Source organism: Drosophila willistoni, assembly GCF_018902025.1.
Source record: "Drosophila willistoni isolate 14030-0811.24 chromosome 2R unlocalized genomic scaffold, UCI_dwil_1.1 Seg167, whole genome shotgun sequence".
NCBI lineage: Eukaryota > Metazoa > Arthropoda > Insecta > Diptera > Drosophilidae > Drosophila > Drosophila willistoni.
The window spans coordinates 6,861,099-6,881,781 of NW_025814050.1; the positions used below are offsets into that span (position 1 = coordinate 6,861,099).

Below are 20,683 nucleotides of genomic sequence, written 5' to 3' on the forward strand. Positions count from 1 at the left end.
TCATCTGTCCCGACTATCCCGACCAGGAACAGTCCCAACTCCGAAATCCTCTCTCTCAGATTTGAAAAGCCGGGCTACCGATCTTCTCATTTGTTACCCGCTTCCTTACCCGTTTAAGGGGAAAAATTCCCTACATTCCTGTCTCCATTATCCAACACTACATATTTCCTGACCTATCGATAACTATAAACAAAAAAACACCCATAACATTTTATAAAAATACAAAACCATCGATGCATCGATAGTACCATCGATGTTTTTTCCAGCTCTAGAAGTAGGCCTTGAATAGCCTTTAATTCAAATCGATGTATCACTTTACCATCGTTGATTTTGTCAGCTCTAGTCGGTAATCGGTGCGAGAAGCTAACAGTAAAAACGGGCTCCCGCGGCAATAATTTCTTATATAAAAAAAATAATGTAAAAGTGAACAAACAATTCCAAAGAAAAAAGGAAAAATAAAAAAAAACAATTTAAAACTAATAATTGAACTGCTGAATTCGTTTGCTGCGCAAAGAGGCAGACAATAAAGGAATGTAAATCTAGAGGAAGGAGAAAAAGAATTGTTGTTCTTTCATTGATAAGACGAATTGCATTTTGCGGTAAGTAAAGCAACAAATGCAAGCAAAGAAAAAACAAGTCATTGGGAGCAGCAACGAGAGGGAGAAATATGTATAGAGGTAGATAGACAATTGCAATACCAAGTGTCGTTATCTGTGTATCCCTTTGTTGGCGCCTCTTGTCTGCCTGCGCCGCCGACCTCTCCCGGCTCACAGCTTCCACTTACAAACTTACGCACATGCATACATACAGACACACACAAACACATATCCATTTGCCAATTAAAAGCTTTTGACCCCCAAACTCTAGACAAACACACACACTCACACACATAGAAAAATTTGTCTCCTTTTTCCCTCGCCCTTCTAACCATCTCTTTTAGTCGTGTGCTGTTATTCGATTTTCAATTGAGAAGCCTTGACAAAATATTTGTTTGTCCGTCTCTCTCTCTCTCTGTCAATCTTTGTGTGTGTGTGTTTTTTTTTTGCTTGCACTTTAACTTCTGACATTGACAAGAATTTGTGTGGGGGGAATTCCCCCCCAATGAACGAATGAATGAAATTGTAGGTTATAGAGAATGGGATATGATGGGCGCCTCACTGTAGGGTGGGTGGCAGGTTGGACTCGGTTCAATGTCGGGGCTCTTCATTTCTCATTGAACTTGATACTGAAAAATTCGAGAGCCTTTATGAAGGCTAAAACGATGTCCACCCTCTCTCTGCTTCTATCACTCAAAGTCAGGGACAAAATAAATCTATTTTTCATGTCAGGATTTCATATGATATTCCTCTGCTTTGATCTTCTTGGGCTTTTGATGATTGAATTCTTACTATATCTATATTGATTTTTAGGACTGGGACCCAAATGAATCCTATCAATTTATAATAGTTGGCAAAGGTCAAAAGTAACGGAAGTTGTCTACAGTTTTTGTTAAGTTAACGAAATTGTAAAGTTATTAACGAATTTCTCAACTTTTTTAAAATGAAATGTAAAGAAAAGAGAAATAACTTACTATTTTATATTTCGACTTTTCTTCCTTACAACACGCATTTAAAAAAGGGAAAATGGAAAATTAAGTCCCCACACATGGAGTAAAGCTGAAAATTATTTGCTTGAGATATGGTAAACGTAAGGATATTCTCGAATTTAGGATAACAGTAAACTCAAGGGTTAATGTAACTCTGACATCTGATATTTGTTAAGGGTTGTGTTTTTTAATGTCTTTTGGTAAGAATTTCGACGTTTTGAAAAGTTTGAATAAATCTACACAATTATAATTTTTAAAGGAAATAAATACTCTTACCCTTTTCAAAGTTTCACATATAAAGTTTTCTTATTTTCTTTTCGTTGACTGGAAATATTGAAAAACAAATCTTTTATTTTAGTTATGCACGTTAACATTGAAGGAACGTTAATGAAATTTAATGCCAGAAACACTTCAAGTCGTAGAAAATCTCATAATTATGGATGTCAGTTTTGCTGGTACCTCGCCGCAGCGCTCGCCGCTTTCCCTTGTTCTTGTTGTCAGTTAAGCTTCTGCTCCTTTATTTGCTGACGTCAGATGAAAAGGATTTTCACACGTTAAAGGCAATGGCCAACACCTGCCTACGTTTACACTTGGTTAATGCGGTCTATGCCACCTGCCATATTGTTTATGCTGATTGAAATTGTTTATCTATTTGCCCGTCTTTAGTTCGTTGCGTTGTTCATGTAAAATTCATAAATTCTGTGGCTTGTGGGTTCATCTAATTGCTGTTCTCACCTCGTTCCCCCCTTTAACTATTTATAGATCAACAGCAATATAGATGTGGAAGGGTGTCGTAGGACGATAAGCTGTGTGTGTTTGTGTGTGTGTGCGCGCATAATCAATTTATGTTGCCTATAAAAATAAAATGCCTACTAAGCTTTATTCAAAATAAGTAAGGGGGGAGCAGGAAGACAGGAAGAGAAGATCGAAATCAAGCAACGATTTAAATGCACAACATGTTACCCCAGTAAAATATATGGTTGAGGAATAGTGGGAGCAAAGAGCAAGAGAGAGTTGCGAAGTCTTGTGTCCTTCTCATGAATACCAAACAATGTGGAAAGAGTATTTCAGAACCTCAGCCTCCTCCCACTGTCACCATCAACTCCTTGCGTAGGCGGCGACAAAAGTGTGGAAATGTCAGCCGTAAATAAAATTGGCGCATTTTCCTAGTTCCTTGCTTGCCCCAGTTCTTTCTTCTTCCCCCCTTTTGGCCATTCGTTAACTGTCACCAACAACAAAAACAAAACAACAACAACAATGTGGTTCAGGCGCCAATAAAAGGCCCCAAACAAGCGGAAAAAAAAGAACAAAAAACTTTTTTAAGCTTACAATTTTTTGTTTTTTAATAAAAATTCGTGTTTTGTTTTCCTTTGTTGTAATCGTCGCTCTTTGTTTAATTCTAAGCTTGAATTTCATTTTGTTTGAAGCAAATTAGTCAACTAAGTTGATTTTGGGTCACATTTCCGAGGAATATGTTGAGAAAATTTAATTTGATAAGGCAATTCTGTGATATTATGCCATTTTTTGTTTGTAAATTGTCATTATTTTGTTTAAATATTACAAGGCTGCAGATAAGATAGCACAGAAAATATTTAACGATTATATAGGTCTTTATTATACACATACATATCAAATGCATGTTTATTTACTGTGGAAGTGTTGCGAACTGTCATACTTTGAAAGTCTTCAGTGAAATTTCAAATGCAAGATAGATAAACTTCAGTTAGAGCTCTCAAATTTCATATATTCGAATTACTCTTTCTGAAATGTAATTTTCTAGACTAAAAGTAATTCAGATAATAACAACCACGCGCCAATATTTTTGTAATATAACAGTCTGTATAACAGATTTTACAAATAATTTAACGGGAATTTCGCTTAGATTGTGACAAGACTTCTTCACTAACAGCTATCCGCATATATTTGTAAAGTATAACAGTTTGTATAACAGATGTGTCCGTTGGGATTTTTCTAGTAAACAGTCTGTATAACCGATAATATTTCACACAAATTGCTTTAAGTTCGTACCAAAGCATTCTTCTAGTCAATATTTTTGTAGTATAACAGTCCGATATTCTTGTAGTATAACAGTCTGTATAACAGATTTTACAAATATTTCACGGGAATTTCGCTTACCTTGTGACAAGACTTAACTAACAGCTGTCTGCTTATATTTGTCAACTATAACAGTGTGTATAACAGATGTTACCGTTGATATTTTACTGTTTTACTGTACAACAGAATTTACCTTTGATATTTCGGATTTTTATAAAAGTCAATATTTGTGTAGTATAACAGTTTGTATAACAGTTTTTTTTTCCAATGATATGGAGTGTTAAAAAATATGATCAATTTAAATTTTTGAGCTTCAATCATAAAATGCGGATTTAGCATGTTGTGAAAATTATGAAAAATATTTCATAATGAAAATGAAACTCGAAACACACAATTAACGTAACAGAAGGTTGTAAAGGAGAGCTTATGGCTTATCCTATGGATTGTATGTATACATATACCTACATATGTCTGTTGGCCAACAAAGTGCTTAACGCTGAACACCGGACGATAGCAAAAACAACTAACCAACTAAAATGACAGGTCACTTCACACACATGACAGAGACAAAAAGAGATAAAGCTGAGGGGAGCGGAGAGTAAAAAGACGAACCGCAATCATCGAACCTCCAAAACCCTCCTCAACCACTTACCCGGCAAGACATTGCCTTCATCATGCTATAACAAGGCGTCAGCATGACGTCCACTTTAACCCTAGAGCCGATGAAGCCGTGGAGAGAGGGAAATATGATGATGATGATGACGTTGAAAGCAATTCCATAAATGGCTTCCGTTTGCACACGCGCGCGCGATAGAGAGGCATGGAGAAGGATAATAAGAAAAAAGGAAAAGCGGCAAGGAGAGAGAGAGCTTATGTCTAGGATCCACTCCTTTTGCTTTCGCCGCACTGCATCCTTAATAAATACATAAATGAAATGTGAGAGCATTTCGTGGGCATAAACAGAGACATATCAAGGTCAAAATGGTCTCATAATGGGAGATACGAGATGCTGGTAGATGGAGCATTAGTCACACGCTTAAAATGTGAAAGTCAATGAACTGGTCCACAAAAAGAAGAACGCAACAAAAGGAGAGACAAAGACCAAATGCTGTGTAGCTGCTTCTGCTTCTGCAGTCAACCAGGAAACATTTTTAACTTGAATCCAACAACACTCAGATTGATTAATACGCACACATATTGAAATAAAAAGCCTGCCATAAAAAGCAAAGCAAAACACACCAACAAAACACAAGCTTAATTCAATTTGCATTTGCAGTCTGCTGCAGCAGCCGCCCAGAGAGACAAAAGAGGGGCGTATAAAGTCATGCGAATTAGTCAGAGGCACGGCAGTGGGTAATGGGTGGGGTTAAAAGCACCCACCTATATCTCTATATCACTTTGAGTTTGATTCTCGTGCGTCACTGCATAGTTAAGAAACCTTTTTTAAGCTTTGGTACACCTCAATCTGACCAGACCAGTGCATTTTCCACTTATTTGCACAGATTTAAACTATAAAAACAAACAATCAATCGTCAATGTCTAATTCGACACGAAATTCAAATTACTTTCCTTTTCAAGTTGGAGGACTCCGGGGAAAAAAGAAAAACTACTTGATCATATTTTATGGTTCTTTCTAGAGGGACAGTTTTTGTCCCTAACAATGCATTTCGGGATCAACATATAAGACACTTGTGAATCTTAAAATAAGAACGTTTTTATATGGATTTTCCAATATAAATTTCATGCATTTGGCATGGAAAGGTTCAACCAGTTTCGAGGTTTGGAAAGTAAAAAGTAAATTGTCGTTGTTTTTGTCCTGTTTTGGGTTATATACAAAAATTGAATTGAGAATATTCGCTAGCTATAGTTTAAATCTGTTAAAAATCATGTAGAAAAATGTCTAGCCAAACCTTAATAAACGACGAAGCTCTTTGCTAAGGAATTGATTGTATTCTTGCCTCCTTGTATCTCTGTAAAATTCTAGAGAACCTAAGTAAAAGTAATGAAGAAACAATTCTTTTGAAAATAGTAAACGACTTCAACATCAATGTTAGTCACTTAAATTGGCAGAAAGCGTCACTGAGTGGTTGAAAGAACTCTCTATCTAAGCCTAGGTAAACTAAGCTAAACTAGTTAACGATTAATTTGCCTCGATGCACAACAGAAAAGTGCCTTCTTTAAAGCCCATTGGAGTTCATAAAGGTGCCACCCTTAGGGTAATGTATTTAAGGAGGGCTTTTTTCAAGAAAACTTCATCATTTAAACATCACTGAAAGTTCATTGTTGGGCGCGCTCCCATTGACGACAATTTTCTATACTAAGCCACTGAAAATTGTTTATTAATAAATTAACAAAGCTGTAACAATTCTGATGGACGTACCGACGATGACGATGACGATGACGACGACGACGACCCTCAAGCAACTAGAACAATGCACACACACAGCTTCAGAAGGCGCGTGGCTGATTTGCCATGACAACACCAAAGTGCAGCGCAATTGTCGGCACAACTTACATATATAGATGGTGAGGTATATATAGTTGCTTTATTTATATGGCCAAGAACAAAGAATCAACTAAAGGAGATGGAGGTACTTTCCCCTCCACTCACAACATTACTTCCGTCAGTCAGTTTGCTTTGTTGACTAATGCCTCTCCTCCTTTTTTGGAAACATCGTTTTTCCTGCATATCATTTTCCGAAAAATGCAAAACAAAAATCAATAATCATGCCTCGAGGGGAAAAGAGTTGACACAATTTTCCGCCCCTTTCCCCTTGTTTACATGGCAAATTTTGTCATGCATTGGGAGCAACAACAAACAAAACTGGTAAATGAGTCAAACTACTGTTTATGTGAACGAAAAAAATTTAATGATGATGCAGATTTTCTCACGTTCTCAGCCAAATGAAAACTTAAAACGCTAAAAAAAAGGCGATTAAAGATTTTGATTGACTGGAAGATACATTAGAGAAGTTGAAACTCTATTATTTTGTTTGCTGAATGTTAAGTGGGTGTAAAATTAGTATTTTGTTTGCTAATATGTCAGTAAATCGACCAGAAATTATGGTAGTTAAAACCTACGATGCTCGATTTTAAGATAAAACATTTTGCAACAATGTATTAGGTTTTTGAAAGGGTATAGGATCGTTAAAAGTTTTACGATATGTATAACAAAGAGGCATTAATAATGATAGCAGCGCCGAAACGACTTATGAAATACACTATAAACGTTTAGGTATTGGTCGACAGGCATTTAACAAGTAAAAAAGTTTTCATGATTTCAGTTTTGGTATATCTTTGTATACGAAAGTCCTTATGGCAAAATTCATTTAATAAAGTATTAACCGGTATTAGGTTTTGGCGAGTGAAGATCTTAGGAAAGTAAAAATTGGGACATTTCAAATTCGAAACATTTTCCAAACATTTCTTAACTCTTAACCAGTGAGTTTTGGAAGTGATCGTGCAATTTTAATCGAATGACTAGATGTCAACACATTATAATTAATCACTTATTATGTTGATAAATTCTGATTTTTGATTAGAGCGAAAATGAATCGTCTAAATGTGGATTAAAGTTTTTCACAATTAACACTTATCGAAATAAATAAAAAAGGATGTGCAAATGAACGTTATAAGCATTCTGAATCGTACTTATCGCAGCACAAACGGTTTTAAAGCTATACATCTACATATATCTTTTATATTATTAATGTTATCAGTATATGATATTGTTGTAAACTACCAACCTAATTTTGTTTTACCAACTCTAGAAACTATGGACTTTGGGTATAAGCAACCCGGAACTTTGTTGTTCAGTTGCCCAATTGACTGGACCACTCAGACAACTCCATTTACTAAGGACTGTACTAAAAATTAAATTTCTGTATTTCGTAAGGTTTTTCTATATTGGGAGAAATTATTCACTAAGCTTACTTAGCTTCGATTTTTTTATATTTCTCACAAAAGTAAGTTTTACGATCAAATTTGATCTCACTTATGTAACAAACAGCTTAGATTAATAATCTTTGGTAGCTTTCGACTTGTTGTCGTGAAGTTAACACGCACAGACGGACGTAGGGACATTGCTACATATATCAACTTATCTTGTCACGATGATCAAGAATAAGAATATCCTCTATTGAGTTTCAAACCTCTGACTAATTGTATACTACCCTCTATCCCTATGGCGGCCTTCTTTTGTATTGTATCGGTTAACAGGAATATCGTCTGTAACGATGCGTTATTGCCGTTCCCTTGAGTATTGTTATAGGCGGAATCTACTGTAGCTCTTGTTATTCTTGAACTTACCATCATCTTCACATTTGTCAAAGCCAATCCCACTCATCTGTTTCTTTTTAAGCGACCGCCCACAAAGTACCCTTTAGAGGCAGTAACAACAACAAAATTCGATGCTTTGTCTGTGTTGACCCTTTCCTCCCACTAGCAAGTGCAGCACAATGGACAAATCTCAGTCAGAGTTCCATTGTATAATAATAATAATAATTATAATCTCTTATAAAATAAATACCCTTGGGCCATTGGCCATTTGGCGTCGGAATTGGCCAAAGTCCAAACTTAAAGTGACCCCGAGCTGTGTGAAGGATTCCCACCTACACACATACGCCCACACACACACATAGAGAAACCCCGCCGGTCCCACCTGAAGGACCTTAGCTAATTATGCGCAAGACAAACAATTTTGGATACACCATGGTCAACATCTCCTCCAGCCTTATACGTCGGGGACCACTAGTGTGGGTTCTGTGTGTGTGTGTGTGTAAACTTTTGCCATAAAAGTCTGAAGAGCCTCCAATTTCCATTTGCCTGCTGCCCCTCCTGGTAGTCCTTCTGCTGTTGTTGTTCCCCTTTGGCTTGGCAGCTGCTGCTTTTGGCTGCGACGTAATAAGTTTTTTATGTTTTCGTAGAAGACGACGACGTCGTCGTCGCTATTTTTCCTTTATTTTTGCCTTTTATGAGGCTGCTTTTGCCTCTTCCTCCATCGGACCCCGCACGCACCCCTCAAACCTCTCGGTTTTATCCACATTTTTGTTTCATGGTGGAACAAGTATTTAACATATTTCTTTTCCTCTCTTTTATATATATATATATATATGCTGCTTGAAATGTTTTTAAGGATGTGCCAGGACATGAAACTGTGATACGTTTCGTTTTTGTTTTATTCGACTTGTTTTTCGTTGCTACAAGGTCACCAACGATTATGAGAATGTTTATTGTTGCCAAACTAACTAAGTTCACTCACTTAAAGTAATTTTTGAATCTGAAAAAAAGTCTATGGTACTTTATTAAAATCTTGTATATTCATTCATTCATTCATAAATTCACTAATATTTGATATATATATACATTTAATATGTGAGAGTAATGTTCTAAGGGTTAAGAGTTCATGGTGCATTGCCATTTTCTTGAATATACCTTTAGATAAAACTTACGACTAGAACTAGAAATTATGCTAGAATAATTTATATGAGTATACGTTGAATACAAACATCTATTATCAAAGGTTGTATATCTTTTTGGTAAATAGGTTTTATTTTATCTATTATTGAATGTCAATGGGGTATTAACTTGGGTTTATCTGCAAAGACTTTTTTCTGCCCATTCAAGTCTAGTCAAAGCAGTAGTTGTTATAAACTGGAAACCCAAACCATTTTTTAACAAAAACCTACTTAAATCAGGGTCCATAATTTTTATAAGTTATATCCATCAACTCTGGTTATTAATTTTTTGTAATGTCATACGAATTTCACATTAAATAAAAATCAAATCAAATGTTTTGTGTTTTATAATTCATTCAATTCAAAATTAACCTCGATTCGATAACAAATTTTCACAAAATTTAAAAAAAAATGACTAAAAATGATTTTTTTTCAAAGTAAAATTTAATTAAAACAAAAACAACTTTTGTGTTAGAAACTTTCAAAATATTTTAGCATATCCTTTTATGGAGAGACGTCAAGGTCCCGTATAGATTTTTTTTTAAAATTATAAAAGTAAGTGATTATTTTCCCCTTTAAAAACTTTAGAACACCAGTTGCTATATTATATATTTGAAAGAAATGTGGATATCTTTGAAGAACGATCTTAAATCATATCCAGCGCAAAGTATTTCTAATGGGTTTTTTTAATTAAAATATTTGTTGAACACAACAAAATTTTTTAAATATCATTAAAACCATTGAAAAACCCGGGATTAAGATTAAAATTTAGAAATCTTTTCACAAATTCACATAAGAAATGCAGTCCATTCTCTAGATTCTTTAATAAGGATTTCGCTGTCCTGCAAGTGTTACCCCTCCTAAAGGTTCTACTAGGATCTTCCACAGCTTTGTGTTTGATTTTTAATGGTAATAATAAAATTGTAAATTAAATTTATTCCTATTGATATCATTTACATTGGACTGCTTATATTACAATACTAAACAAACCTTAAATAAAACTCTTAACATTGTCAGAATTCTGTCACTTTCCACCAATTCTTTCGCTTTGTGCATATTGAAATGGATAATATTGCATTGCTGCTGTCTCTTGTATAATATTTACACAAAAAAAAACTTGTTTCTTTTTGTTTCTCATTCTCTCTTCATTCCAATGATATACAACGCGACAAATTGACTGTGCTCGAGTTTTTCTGTTTTTATTTGCTGACAAAAATTATACAATAAACTTTTCTTATCTGGCGCCAGGAAAATCAATAAAAAAAAAAAAAAACCAACAAAAAATGGCAAATACTGGCGAAAGAGGAGAACGCTAAAAAAAAATCTGACCGCCCACATTCCTTTTTTCCAATCGTTTTTGTTCACTGACCTACCCCGAGAAAAAAGTTTAATAATAGCCCTAGTCAAAGCATTGGCTATAAGTACTTAAATCAATGTTATTGGACTTATCCAAATATAGATATAACACAAATTAAGAGCTTAGTTTGCTGATAAAATATGTAGATAGCTGACTAAATGAGTTTTTGATTGGAAAAGAAATTGAACATGCATAATTAATGACAATTGGCCAGAATGACAATTTTGCCATCTGAAGGTTTAAGTAGATAGATTGATGCAGAAACAAAGTCTTATGATAATGGTTGTAGATAAGGTAAACGGAATTAACTATAAGAGCTAAGGAATTACTACCCCGTTGGGCGTGAGGTCGAAATGCCGCCAAGATCTTTGCTTAGAAAAATATGTTATCAAGTTGCGTAATAAAAGTTGCTTTTTAACGATATTTTTAGTTCCTCATTTGGCCAAGTCATCTGTCTATTAATGAGTCGTTACGAAACCCGGCCCATAACCATAAGCACTCCTTAACACTAACTCTAAACGCGATTTTTAAGTCAATTTACTCTAAAAGCAATAAAAATGGGCAAATGATCGAGACACAACAAAGTCTCTGAATTTTTCATGCAATTTCAATCAATTTTTCTACCAAAAATGGAATACCTTTTAAAGATATAGGCATGAGTAAGGCTTTTTGATCACATTAACTAGTCTATTCATCACAAAATAAAATAACTTATGTAGCAAAATCCTAAATCATTTGATTTGTAGGCTATGGATTTCCCTACCAAGTAAAATTCTCTATCAAAAAAGTGATATTGAGCAGAGCTCTTTTTTATTAATCTAAGTAGATTAACCTATTTTTGATTTTAAGATGCGAATTGACTGTTTTGGGGTAACTAGCATACGAGGAATCCAAATCTGTGGTCAAATATTCTATTTTCTAAATCCTATTGGCTTGGTTTAAAATTCGATTCTGATGTTGACTTAATGTAATTTTCATGTTGTAAAAGGTGTAAATTTTCTTAAGATTTTAGATTACCTGCGAATGTTTTTTTTTTTTTGCAAGAAATAACACTTACTTTTTAATTAAAATTGTGTTGAAATTGTACAATATTTTTAATACAATGTATGGTATAAAATTCAGATATTTTGAGAGATCCGCTTAGACTCCAAAAAAAATGAGGAAGAATCAGTATTTTATCTTAAAATTCAACAAATTAAAGAAACTGTATACTTGCCTTTGATTTCAAAATAAAATACAGAATTTTTAAAAACTGCAGAACTTACTGCTTGATAAGTCAAGTCGAACAGTGGTTGAAAATGGTTTATTGATATCTTCATAGATCAAATTGATAAAGCCCAAATGGGCTCACTTGAAGTAGGCTAATGAAAAAGTTCATTTTAACTGCACCAAAGGCCATGTAATCAGCTCGATTGTTTCTTTGCTTTTTTAAAATCGTCTTTTTTGTTATATAGCTCCGTAACTAGCTGTAGTTAATGTATTTTTAATATTTGTTTATTGGTTTTGTCGGTCACGAGGAAGATAAAGAGCTCTGCTTGATTCACTTGAAACTGGCTATGTCCTGGTGTCGTATAGCCTTGAAATTGGTCCTTACCAAAGAAAAATGTTGGAGACTTGAGATTTTTGGGTCAACCGAAGAACAATTAAGAGGTTTTACCTACTAAAACCTTCTAATTATATTTTGCTTCTTCATACATTTTATGATCCTTTCCCCTTTCAATTGAGATCACGTCCTTTTTACTATGGGTATCTCATTTTTTACTTATTCAAAAAACTTTTGTCATGCACATCTTCAATCAATACCAAGTTTAGTCGCAACAGTAAGAATTTGAGACGTTTAATATTGAATTGAATTGAATTGAAGAGCATTTTAAAAGCCACTTGTCCTACACTAACTGAATTCACTAACAAGCTTTACGTGAGCTAGAGACCTGTCAAATCAAATCGAACAGACTCTGCAAAATATTGCGTGGGCAAATGCAATTAAAATAAACAGTTAAGTACAAGAAACAATTACCTTCCATTCAGCTAAATTATAACAAATTTAGAAAGTGTAAATATTTTTGTGTCTAGTATTTAATATGCATATTAGTTGATTAAATCAAAAGCTATGCCAAATATTGTGGTAAACAGAAGGATTTATATTGTTGCATGACTCAGGAAACAAAAAACAGCAAAAGATAAGGGCACTCGATAAAGTTAAGTTCATGTTCTGTGGCAGGAAGTGCCTTAATAGCGATTTTAATCAAACAATTTACATCTAATCACATGTATAATCTTTTTGTTTTCCTTTACAGAATATTTCCGGAAAAAGACACCAACCAATAAATAAAAGTTTCAAAAAGTTAACCTACAACAAACAATCCATATTTGCACAAACGAAGAAAATAACCTAGAAAATAAAGACTGATATCAAAGAAAATAAAACGAATACACGACCACATAAACAAATAAACATATATATAGATATATATATATATATATATATATATATATATAGATATATGCGTAATTGTAGGAAATCAAAGCCACCGGTATAAAGAAACAACCCAACAAGAAATAAACGAGAGAAACCCGATAAAGACCAGCAAAACCAACCGCAAAGATGTCATCACGTTCAAAGGAGCGAGTTGTCACTGCATTCCGCAAAATCTTCCACAAATCTAGCAACAACAACAACAACCATAATCACAATAATAATAACAATAATAATATTAATATTAATAATGATAAGAGCAGCAGCAACAGCGATAAGGTAGATGGAGCTACCGGCAGCAATAACAACAACAATAATACCAATGAGGCAGCTGCCACAAGTGGATCAAGTGGAGGTGCCACCAATATGGCCGCAGGAGCAGGAGCTGTGGGTGGTGGTGGTGCCAACTCAAAGAACGCTACAGTCCGCATGGCTCCAGATCAAGCAGTTTGCGATTCACCCGGCAAGCGACGACGCCAAGATCACAAGTAAGTCCAGTCAATACATCTGCAAAACTCTTTAATTAAGATCTATGTCAATTTTGTAGAGTGTCACCCGCTTCGGGTCTTCAATTGATGACGGCACCAGATCAAACCATACGATCCCGACGCTTAATGAAAGAATACCGTGAAATGGAACGATTGCAAAATAAACGAGATTCAGTTTTCACAGTAAGAGATGGATTTGAATTCGATATGGCAAGAAAATCAATTGTTTTCTCTGTATTCCAGGTGGAGCTAGTCAAAGACAGTCTCTTTGAATGGCATGTCCGACTACACGTTATCGATCCAGATTCACCGCTGGCCCACGACATGATTGAACTCAATGTTCCAGCCATACTCTTACATTTGAGTTTTCCCAACAATTTTCCATTCTCACCGCCCTTTATGCGTGTCGTGGAGCCGCTCATCGAAAAGGGCTATGTCATGGAGGGCGGTGCCATATGCATGGAATTGCTAACGCCACGCGGCTGGGCCAGTGCCTACACCGTGGAAGCGGTAATCATGCAATTCTCAGCGAGTGTTGTCAAGGGTCAAGGACGCATAGCACGGAAACCTAAAAGTACAAAGGAGTTTAGCCGGTACGAACACAAATGGAGGAATCTATTTAATTAGAGTATAAACTCAAATACTAACATAGACACACAAATATTTGTATACTGTGAGGCACATATAATTCCATTATGTAGACATTGTCCGTTTCTTTGCAATAATATACTTTCTACTTAATGGAGCAGGTTGTATGTGTTGATTATAGTATCAATAACTAGTAAACAATGACTATCTTTTAGGCTAACTACCATTTATAGCCGCAAAGTATTTCGAATATTGTCTTATGCTGAAATCGCCTTGATTTCGCCGAAGATTTACTTTAATGGAAAATGAGTCGAAAATGAGTCTTCCTTATGCTCATAATCTGCTTTTTATAAAGCACAAAAACAAATTATAAGGCTAATCGCCATGTATGATTAAAAGAATGACTATAAAAATTAGTCAAAGTGGATTATCATCAAGAGTCATTAATGATCGTAAAATGATTTCACTTATGACTATTTTAATCAGACAGAAGATCTGAAAACGGTCTGAAAGTGCTGCTTATGTAACTACTTAGAAAATTTAGTTTTTATTTTGTATAAATTTGTATAAAAAATGTATAATTCCACCGCCTCATTGTAGAATCTATGGCTACGGAGCGTTTCCCTTCGAGTATATAGCATGATTATGGATCCAGGAGGATTTTGAGAATTTTAGTAAATCACTAAAAAGACAAAATGCTCCCCAGAAAAACTACGGAAATTCCAAAACCTAAAATTTTAATTCTGTTTGTAAAATATATTCTAGATCCGTCCATGGCTTATAGTTGCGATTATGTCGTTTGCATTTCCGTTTGTATTTTGCAATTGATTGCTAAATATTGTTGGTCAAAGTAATTAAGTGACAACAAAATTCTACAAAAGGCTTAAGGAGATTGCCGAAACAATTTTAAATTACTTATTTCATGCAAATAAAAACTTTATTTAGATAGTGCAGCAAGCTTAATTATAAATCCCATGAATACTTTTAAATTACCTTGATAATAATAAGTAGATTAATTATTCATTTTGGGGACAAATGTTTTTAAAGTGATTGCTCTACGGGATAAGATTATCCTATTTTAAAGAAAGCCTTTGTTAAGTGATTTCAAGCCCAAATTATTTTTAAACAGATGACCTTTTATATTTAAACCTATGGAATACTAACAACATTTGGGTAGGTTATTTATTAAGTTAATTCATAATGTTGGATACTATCAACCATACTTAATTGTTCATTCTTTATAATTTTAATAAAATAAATTTGTTCTTTTTGTTTCAGACGCCAAGCGGAGGAGTCATTCCGCTCGCTGGTAAAGACGCACGAGAAATATGGTTGGGTCACTCCAGCATTGTCTGATGGTTAAGTGAGACAGAGAGATAGACGGAAGCTCTCCCCTCGTGAACTCCCCCTCCTTCTACGTTTGCCAACATTTACAAAGATCGCTCATTAACTAAACTAAACCATAAGAGAAACGTATAATATACATATAGACAATTAAAACGCTTCGATTTCACCCTGCGAAAATAATTCCTCAATATATATAGTTATAGAGACGGAACTAAACGATTTCAATTGCAAAACCATCCAAAAAATGAAACGAATCGGACAAAGAAAATTTAAATCAATGATCAAAGTAGTCGAAGAAATTTGAAAAGAAGAAATATAACAAAAACAACAAAAAATATGTAATTTTTGGTCGTAGTTTTCATTCACTCAATGAAATAATATTTTAAGTCCCAAGTATTATTGACTTCGCATAAACAAAATGAAGTCAAATTTCCATTTACTCGTTTGCGTAGAGTTAACATAAACAGCAACAATTTAAGTTACATTTACTACGAACTTAAAAAAGAAAAACAAACTGTTATTTTAAGTTCAATTTGTGATTTTCTGTTACACAAGACATAAGCAAAGAAAAACCAAAAAAACCAAAACGAACTATTACAACTCGGCTTGTAAAAGATAAAAACTGAATATTAAATATTTGTTTTTAAGTTTACGCATTAATAATAAATGTAAAACTGTGTCTACAAAACCAAAAAAAAAGAAAATAAAAATCAAAATTATCTTTTGTGTGCGATTTCTCTTTGGATGTAGAACGGCAGCATCGAGTACAACTCAAATCTGCGCGCTCCAAACAGTGTTGGCTAACTAGTATTCTGCCAGCGATGTTCGATACTATCGGTAAAAAGATAAACGGCAAGGGTGGCATCTGAAATTTAAAGAACCTTTTTAATGCAAACTGCAGTAATCAACTGATCTCTTTCGTGTAGGCGATGTGTTTATCTAAAAATAAATAATACTCTGAAGTGAGTTTTCGTGTTTTAGTTTGAATTGAATTGAATGTATATTATAAGAATTTAAAATTTTAGTAAACTTTTACATAGAATTTTGCTATTATTAATATTTGGGGCATAAAAAAAGAATTTAGTTCTTCAAAACGAATAGATATACTTATATAGAATGCTTATATTTTATTAATTTACTATAAATAAGAGTTTACAAAATAAAATCATCATTAGGTCTAGAAGAAATATACGTTCAGACAAATATTAGACATGTTTTCAATATAATATGGTTTTTGATAGGTCATAATAGAGAAATAATTAATAGGTACTAGCTAAGAGATATATAGTTAGCCAAGTAAAACATTTGATTCTAATAAACTGTTATATACATTTAATGTATTCTTACTAGTTTATTTTGCAATTGACTTTATATTTTAGCTCCGTTAATAGGGGGAAAAATTTCGCCGATTTATGCTGATTGAAAATATATATGCTTTCTAATAATTTTACCAATATTTTATACGAGTTTTTAAAGGATTTGATTTGATTATATTGTTTTGCATACAATCGGAACGTGTTTGAGTCAATGTCAATCGATCGTTAACCAACACTAGAAAAAAAGACATAAAACGGGTAGCTGAAAAATCAGGATATCTTTGTAAGTAAAATAAAGCAATTTAAACAATATAAATTGGAATATTATGTCTCGCCACGAATAGTTTAAGATGTGTACTAACTAATTTTAACATAATTTGCAAATACTAAGTGAGTTTAATACGCAAAAAATGTAAATGAATATAGGCATATTTTGCAGTATGAAGGCAGCAAAAAAATGGAAGTGGCAAAGGCAAAAGTAAAGCCGAATGCAGTGTTGGAATAGTGAGGGTCTTGTCCAGGGAGGGGAAGGGCAGTAGTGGCGGGTTCTGGGTGTCAAGAAGAAACACATCCTGGCCAGGGGGCGTCCAACAAAATAAAATAGCAAAGCAAAATACAAAATTGCCAAATGTTAAGCAGGAAAAAAATACTAGAAAAAAAAAACAGCTGAGCAGTCAAAAAAATAACAACAAACAAACTATAGAGCAGTTTTATTTGTTTGTTTTTAAGACCATGGAGACGGATGCGAAAGCCACCACTAAAGAAGCTGGAAAACCAGACGAAGAAGGCACAGCCATGGATACTTCAGAGCCGGGACCACCATCCTCGAGTGGGAGCAGTTCCAAGACTCTAAAACGCTGTCTAAGTGTGCCCATTATACGATATATACCACAACTTACGGCTCCCATGACCACCAGATCAGCAGCGGCAGCCGCTATAGCTGCAGCAAATGCAGAGCAAGGCGAACAGACGCCCAAGAAGCAGCCACAAGCTAAACCGCAGAGGCATCAGGATCCCTACATGTTGAGAATGCACAGCAATCCCTCGACTTCGGGTTCCACCTCTTCTGGGTCTGGTTCGTCGTCGTTGGATTGCTTTGGCAACAATATACACATTCGTTCCCAGCCGAATTCTCGGGAAGTGTCACCAGCTCCCATGTTCAATATATTTACTCCGCGTGCTCGTCGCTATTCGGCCAGTTACAGCCCGTTGACCCCGGGAGCGGGTGGAGCTTTGTGCCTGGGACCCCGAGTCTCCCAACTGCGACAGGAAGAATGCGCCGATGTGAATAGCCGTGAAGTGAATCATGAACGGGAAGTGCATAGGGAAATACAAATTTCACAAAGTTGGGAGGATTTGACTTTGGTGGCAGAGAATTGGTCATGTAAATCGGATGAATTCTCCAATCCTCTGCAGGTAACAGTGCCAACAACGACGACATCGGCAACGGGCTCATCGAGCCCAAGTCCAAGTCCCACTAACAATCGGGCGGGCATGCGTCTGCCGTATTCCCCATCACCCACCCGACGGACATTTGCCACGCGGCGTTCAATGTCGCCCATAGCCATGAGGCCATCTCAGTTGGGTCCAGTTAAAAGGAAATTCGAACTAGATGAGAATCCTCCAGCTGGCAGCAACTGGAATGTCTATTCCCCACCGCCCCTAAAGAAGATCTTCACAGAGAGGTAAGTCCCCTGTTCCTCGAATTCAATAGAATCTTGTTACTAATCCTCATGGATTGCAGTCGTGGCTCTTCGCCTGTGTGCCAATCGCCCTCATCGATTTGTGCCAGTCCCGACTCGGGCACATACGATGGACGCATAACTCCCAAACTTTTCATCTCGAAACTGTGCACCAACAATGCAGTGGGCAGTGGCGGGAACAATAGCAGCAGTTCCGGCTGCCCTTCACCTGTATCGGCCTCACCGAGTGGAGTGGGTGATATCCCGGTAATTGGGATTGCCCATCCAACGGATGCCTTGTGTGGTCAAAGTCAAAGCCAGAGCATCGATGAGGGCATCTCGATACCTGAGAGTGAGCCAAATTCTTGCCGGAGTCGCACTTCATCAATTGTATCCACAGCCTCGTCGAGTGCTGCCCAAGTGCTGGTCAACGACTTGGCCCTGGACGATGCCACGTTGATGATGAACGACGATGCCAAAAGTGAAACCTCATCCATTGGTGGCTGCTCCACCATCAGCATTGAGTCATCCTCCTGTGACAGTGGAGCCAAAACGGCAGCCACCTTCCTCAATCGGCTGATTGTCGACGATGGCGGATCACAGCAGACGCAGCGAAGTTTCTATATCAATAAGCAGGGATTATCGGGGGCAAAGAAATTCATTGTCAATCACGAGAACTTGACTGGAAGCACTGCAGCTGCAGCGGCAGCAGTGGCCAATGCTAGCAAAGATGGTCAGCAAAAGCTTTAAGTAATCATTTATTTCGATTGCTCTTCACAATATTTTTAGTTTCTATTTAACTAGAGTTTATTGTAGTAATTATTATTATTAATCAAGAATTTATTTGTAATGGACACTGAAAAGCGATGAGTCCATGAGGTTGGTCTTAATGGAAGAGTTGTGGTCAACTATTAAAACAATTATCAAACAAAAAGTGACCAAAATGAAGAAATTTGCAATACACCAAGCATATAGAATTAGAAGTCATTTTAAAAGTGATCAAAATGAATTAATCATTAATTAAAGTGTAGACTAAGAATATGCTCTAAAAGAGCAGAATCAAAATGTCGATTAGTATCAAGAAAATCTGCACTTGATCACTTTGATTTCATTTCACTCCGAACAGGTTACTAAGATTTAGTTTGATCTCTTCCATTTTGACATTTGCAAATTAGTTTTTAAATTTGTTTGTACAGTTGGCTAAGTTGTTTTTAATTGAGCTATCCCAAAATGAAAAAAGAAAACACACTAAAAACCCATTATGCATATCATAAATAATTCCCTCACCACACATCGCACTTCAAATGTATAGCTAAAATATTGATCTAGTTTCTTGATTCATATATAAAATTGTGTATTTTAGCCTTAATTCCTGTCCACAACATTAAATTGTATATGCAAGTAGGTTTGGTTATCCAAAAATAATTCAAATTAACATAATTGTATCTAGTAGACTGTCATTTATCTGTTTTTATGTTTAGCTAGCACTCATTATGTGTCATTGTCCTTTCCAATCATCTAAAATGTCAATCCAATTTTTGCCAAATATGTTTCCTCTTATGTCATAAAGTATATATATTATATAGAAATCCTTATATATTATTGTGTGAGTACTGAATGACCCACAATCCTCGAAGTATATGTATATCTGCGTATATACCATTTACATAAATATGATCTACCACATTATACCATACTATATATACGTATACATAAACAGGCAAAAGAAAAGAGAGAAACGAAAAATTAAATAGTTTTACGATCGATTTAAATATCGTACAGATGATGTTATATTTAGAAATGCAAAAAACTAAAAGAAAATGAGCAAAACAAATGCCTATTAAAACGTTTTTTTTTGTCAAATAGAACAAAAAATTGTTGAAATTTATTTGGTCTCCATCAGCTTAAATTTTGCAAACTTTATGGTGAGTTTTTTTTCCAGGATTCCTCCTAAGCTAAATGCGTACTAAAAGAATGTTGAGCAGGATCATTAGTCGTGGTTATATGACAATATCAAAGGGATCAGTTAAAAAATTATTCGTTATCCACAATCGTTTCCTTTATCCCCGACGGAACTACTTTTTAGTATTGCTTCATCAGGGGGAAACTCCACCTACGTCGGGGTTTGAATTTGAGAACAACAGAATTGTAGATTTAGTAGGTTGTAGGATCAGTTAGAGTTGATACTACTGATAGACAGCTGTTACAGCTTAGATACAGTTTGATAATTATATTATTAGCTTAATTTAATATCGAATCTACGGTTGTTGTAGCTTTCTAATTGTAAGACTTGACAAATTTTAAACGTATAATTTACTAAATTATTTAAACTG

The 20,683-nt window shown here is 35.2% G+C and overlaps 2 protein-coding genes across 2 annotated transcripts; both read left to right on the forward strand.

Annotated features, from left to right (window-relative positions):
• The first annotated feature begins 328 nt into the window (after nucleotides 1–328).
• LOC6643966 (ubiquitin-conjugating enzyme E2Q-like protein CG4502) lies at nucleotides 329–15,986 on the forward strand. Its single transcript, XM_002066885.4, has 5 exons — nucleotides 329–599; nucleotides 12,751–13,417; nucleotides 13,477–13,600; nucleotides 13,661–14,010; nucleotides 15,284–15,986. Exons 2-5 carry the CDS (start codon nucleotides 13,059–13,061, stop codon nucleotides 15,366–15,368), a joined length of 918 nt encoding a protein of 305 aa, XP_002066921.2. The 5' UTR covers nucleotides 329–599; nucleotides 12,751–13,058; the 3' UTR covers nucleotides 15,369–15,986.
• Nucleotides 15,987–16,876: 890 nt separating this feature from the next.
• LOC6644293 (flocculation protein FLO11) lies at nucleotides 16,877–20,218 on the forward strand. The gene is made up of 3 exons (XM_002066886.4): nucleotides 16,877–16,951; nucleotides 17,398–18,353; nucleotides 18,413–20,218. The coding sequence occupies exons 2-3, from the start codon at nucleotides 17,401–17,403 to the stop codon at nucleotides 19,098–19,100; spliced, it is 1,641 nt and encodes a 546-aa protein (XP_002066922.1). The 5' UTR covers nucleotides 16,877–16,951; nucleotides 17,398–17,400; the 3' UTR covers nucleotides 19,101–20,218.
• The last annotated feature ends 465 nt before the right edge of the window (nucleotides 20,219–20,683 follow it).

Coding starts and splice junctions, on each gene's coding strand:
- LOC6643966 (XM_002066885.4), top strand. CDS start 13,059: ATGTCATCACGTTCAAAGGAGCGAGTTGTCACTGCATTCCGCAAAATC. Junction 13,418..13,476: donor CGACGACGCCAAGATCACAA/GTAAGTCCAGTC, acceptor TCAATTTTGTAG/AGTGTCACCCGCTTCGGGTC. Junction 13,601..13,660: donor AACGAGATTCAGTTTTCACA/GTAAGAGATGGA, acceptor TCTGTATTCCAG/GTGGAGCTAGTCAAAGACAG.
- LOC6644293 (XM_002066886.4), top strand. CDS start 17,401: ATGGAGACGGATGCGAAAGCCACCACTAAAGAAGCTGGAAAACCAGAC. Junction 18,354..18,412: donor AAGAAGATCTTCACAGAGAG/GTAAGTCCCCTG, acceptor CATGGATTGCAG/TCGTGGCTCTTCGCCTGTGT.